The 2,862-nt window shown below is 41.5% G+C and overlaps 1 protein-coding gene across 1 annotated transcript in view; it reads left to right on the plus strand.

Moving 5' to 3' along the window:
- LOC108767623 (putative uncharacterized protein FLJ37770) overlaps window positions 1–361 on the plus strand; it is a 1,405-nt gene extending 1,044 nt beyond the window's left edge. The window contains exon 2 of the mRNA XM_018517594.1: window positions 132–361. Within this exon, the coding sequence (XP_018373096.1) occupies window positions 132–361 (230 nt within the window). The remainder of the gene's footprint in view (window positions 1–131) is intronic.
- The last annotated feature ends 2,501 nt before the right edge of the window (window positions 362–2,862 follow it).

The raw sequence follows: 2,862 nt of genomic DNA on the forward strand, positions 1-2,862 counted from the left end.
CCGATGATCCAGAATAACGCCAGAGCGGAGATATAAAGGTAGGCCCGATACTTTCCGGACAGACCTCGTATATATATACGAAATTATACGATTATAAATATATGTATCTCTACATTTTTTTTCATGTTTAGATTTACGTGAGGAAAAATTAATAAATAAACTTTTAGGAAAATTTTATATCCATAGTTCGAAATGTTCTTTTAAATTTTATTTCTCCACTATTCCGATCTATTCCACCTTGTCTAAGATCGTACAGGGCCAATCCCTGGTCAAAGAGATTAAGTTCCTTGACCTAAAAGAAAACCGACGGATGCACAATCACGGATTGGGTAATAGCGTACCGATGTTGACCCATATCTAAGACATAATCAAGTGCTTCTGACTTGTGGCACCCGCCTCTGAGCGATAACCACAGGAACAGTATCGGTTGCGTCCTTCCTTGGCCTCCTCCTAATTCCTTCTTTCCATTAGAATAAAATACTTTTGGGGCTTGGACGTAACACATACATCATTCATTAATATATTAAAAATCATTATTCAGTGCCTTCTTCCACTGAAAAGATGTTGCACCAACATCCACAAAAAAAACAGAAAATTTATTTCGAACGTCAATACCATTATTATGCAGTAATTCTGTACAAACTGGAAATGCATTTAATCCTTCAGACTGAATATTATCATCTTCAGGACTTTACAAATGTTAAAATCAGTGTGCTTTTCGGTGATGTGGGTACAGCATCCGATGGCAATTTCCTCCTATAAAAACAATAAAAATAGAAGGTTTTAAAGCCAGTCGAGTCCAACATCAGTTGACATTGTGAAATCTTTATTATAATAAACTATACGTTTCGATCCGTGTATTGGATCCTTATCAATAGTTAAATGTAGTTACAATATATCATCATTCTTCCTGGGACAATGAAATATTTTTAATAAATATGAAGAACACAGACATTCATGTCTAAAGGACTATTCGAAACACTCAGTTGGTGATGCTCGACATGAATGTCTGTGTTCTTCATATTTATTAAAAATATTTCATTGTTCCAGGAAGAATGATGATATATTGTAACTACGTTTAACTATTGATAAGGATCCAATACACGGATCGAAACGTATATTTTATTATAATAAAGATTTCACAAACAATGTCAACTGGTGTTGGACTCGACTGACTTTAAAACCTTCTATTTTTATTCATACGAGTCAATTACTTAAGGATCTTATATTAAAAACAATAAAGTTCCGATATTAAATTATTGATCATAACACAAAATAATAAAATAGAGATATTTACAGATCGTAAAGACCCTTTGTGTAACGTCCGGTGCGCGTGCACTATAGCGCCCCGTCCTCTTACCAGGCGCGAGCTCGGAATACGGAGCGTAGGTATAGCGCGTGCCGACTATGGTCGTGCCAAACTATAGTACATGCCGTTGAAACTATCGAGATCTAACTCCGCGCATACTGCGCCTGCGCCGAATATTAAATAATGAAAATAGCAAAAGGCAAGCACCAGCGTGCATAAACATTATCACCACCTGGTAGGAAATTTCTAATATAACAGCCGACTTCGACACAATCACTACTAAAAACCACTGTATGGCGAGAAAAACGAATAAAAACGCGTATCTCCAACGCAATGCACCACAGCGCAACCTAAAGCGCACTACGAGTCACAAAAGACATCAGCACACGATAGACATCATCATAATTAACATCGGAATAAGCATAATCAGAAGGAAGCTTTAAACAAACAAAAGGAAGTCAAGCGCGCGACAAGTGAAAGAATCTAGTCAAGGCAGAAACCTATAACGAAAAACGCGTAGAGAATAAATGCAACTTTTGCCGCAACGGGCTGCGGTACGCGACGACTGAGCGCGCCAATATGAATCTCGCGACCCCCGCAATATAATAAAATGCGCAACCTAACCAAAATCAAATCATTGTTAGAGTAAATCACAAATAACGTGATCGGCACGTACTGGATATTTCGCAATAGCACGAGGACGAAAACATCCCCTTACCGCGAGGGGCCGCGATGTTAATGGTATATAAACGCGCGTTCACGGATTCGTCTCCTTTATTCTTCCATCCTTAAACAGAGCTAAGGTAGGAATACCGCGCTTACAATGAGCGCAAGCGACATCCCCTGAACCCCCGAACTCCGGCCTTAACCGTGCGCCTCCCCAGGCGTCGTTAAAGCTATCCTCGACCGTGACTCCACGTGCGACTCACGTAGGCGCGCCGATGAGCCACATCTCCTCTGTAGAGTTCAAACGAGCGCCTTCATCGGCGTCGAGGCCTCCGCACGCTTTCTCCTTTTATTTTTATCTTCTTTTAACGGAAATACTAAAAACCTCATTTTCTTTTTGTCATCTAAAAATGGTAAATGCCAAAGAAGAAACGACCTAGGGAAACGCGGCGGATGGAGGGTGCATCTCCGGGCCCTCCGGCGGTCCCTGATTGAACAGGGAAACGAAAACGAGGAGTCCGCGCCGATCGCGTTACCACCACCCACTCCGGCTAGGGAAAAACCCGGGGCGCGACAACCGACTCCACCACCCGCGCCTGACTCCGGGAAGGCCACGGAACCCGCGGAGTGCTCTAGGCCGGACCGCTCACCCCCATACATTGCTCCTACGCGGATACCAACCCGCCCTAAATTAATATAAATAAATATAAAACCGAGAATCATATCTATTCAATCGTGCGAGCTAAATATAAAAATATTATAGAGCTAATCAGTGTCTTTCGTTTCATATCCTTTCCAGATCCTTCCTTCAGAAACGGAGAGAGTAGATAGAGTGAGTAAAATGATGACCAACCTACAGCAGCCCCACTCGAGAGATTATAATAATC

This window comes from Trachymyrmex cornetzi, unplaced genomic scaffold (assembly GCF_001594075.2).
Source record: "Trachymyrmex cornetzi isolate Tcor2-1 unplaced genomic scaffold, Tcor1.1 scaffold70, whole genome shotgun sequence".
Classification (NCBI taxonomy): domain Eukaryota; kingdom Metazoa; phylum Arthropoda; class Insecta; order Hymenoptera; family Formicidae; genus Trachymyrmex; species Trachymyrmex cornetzi.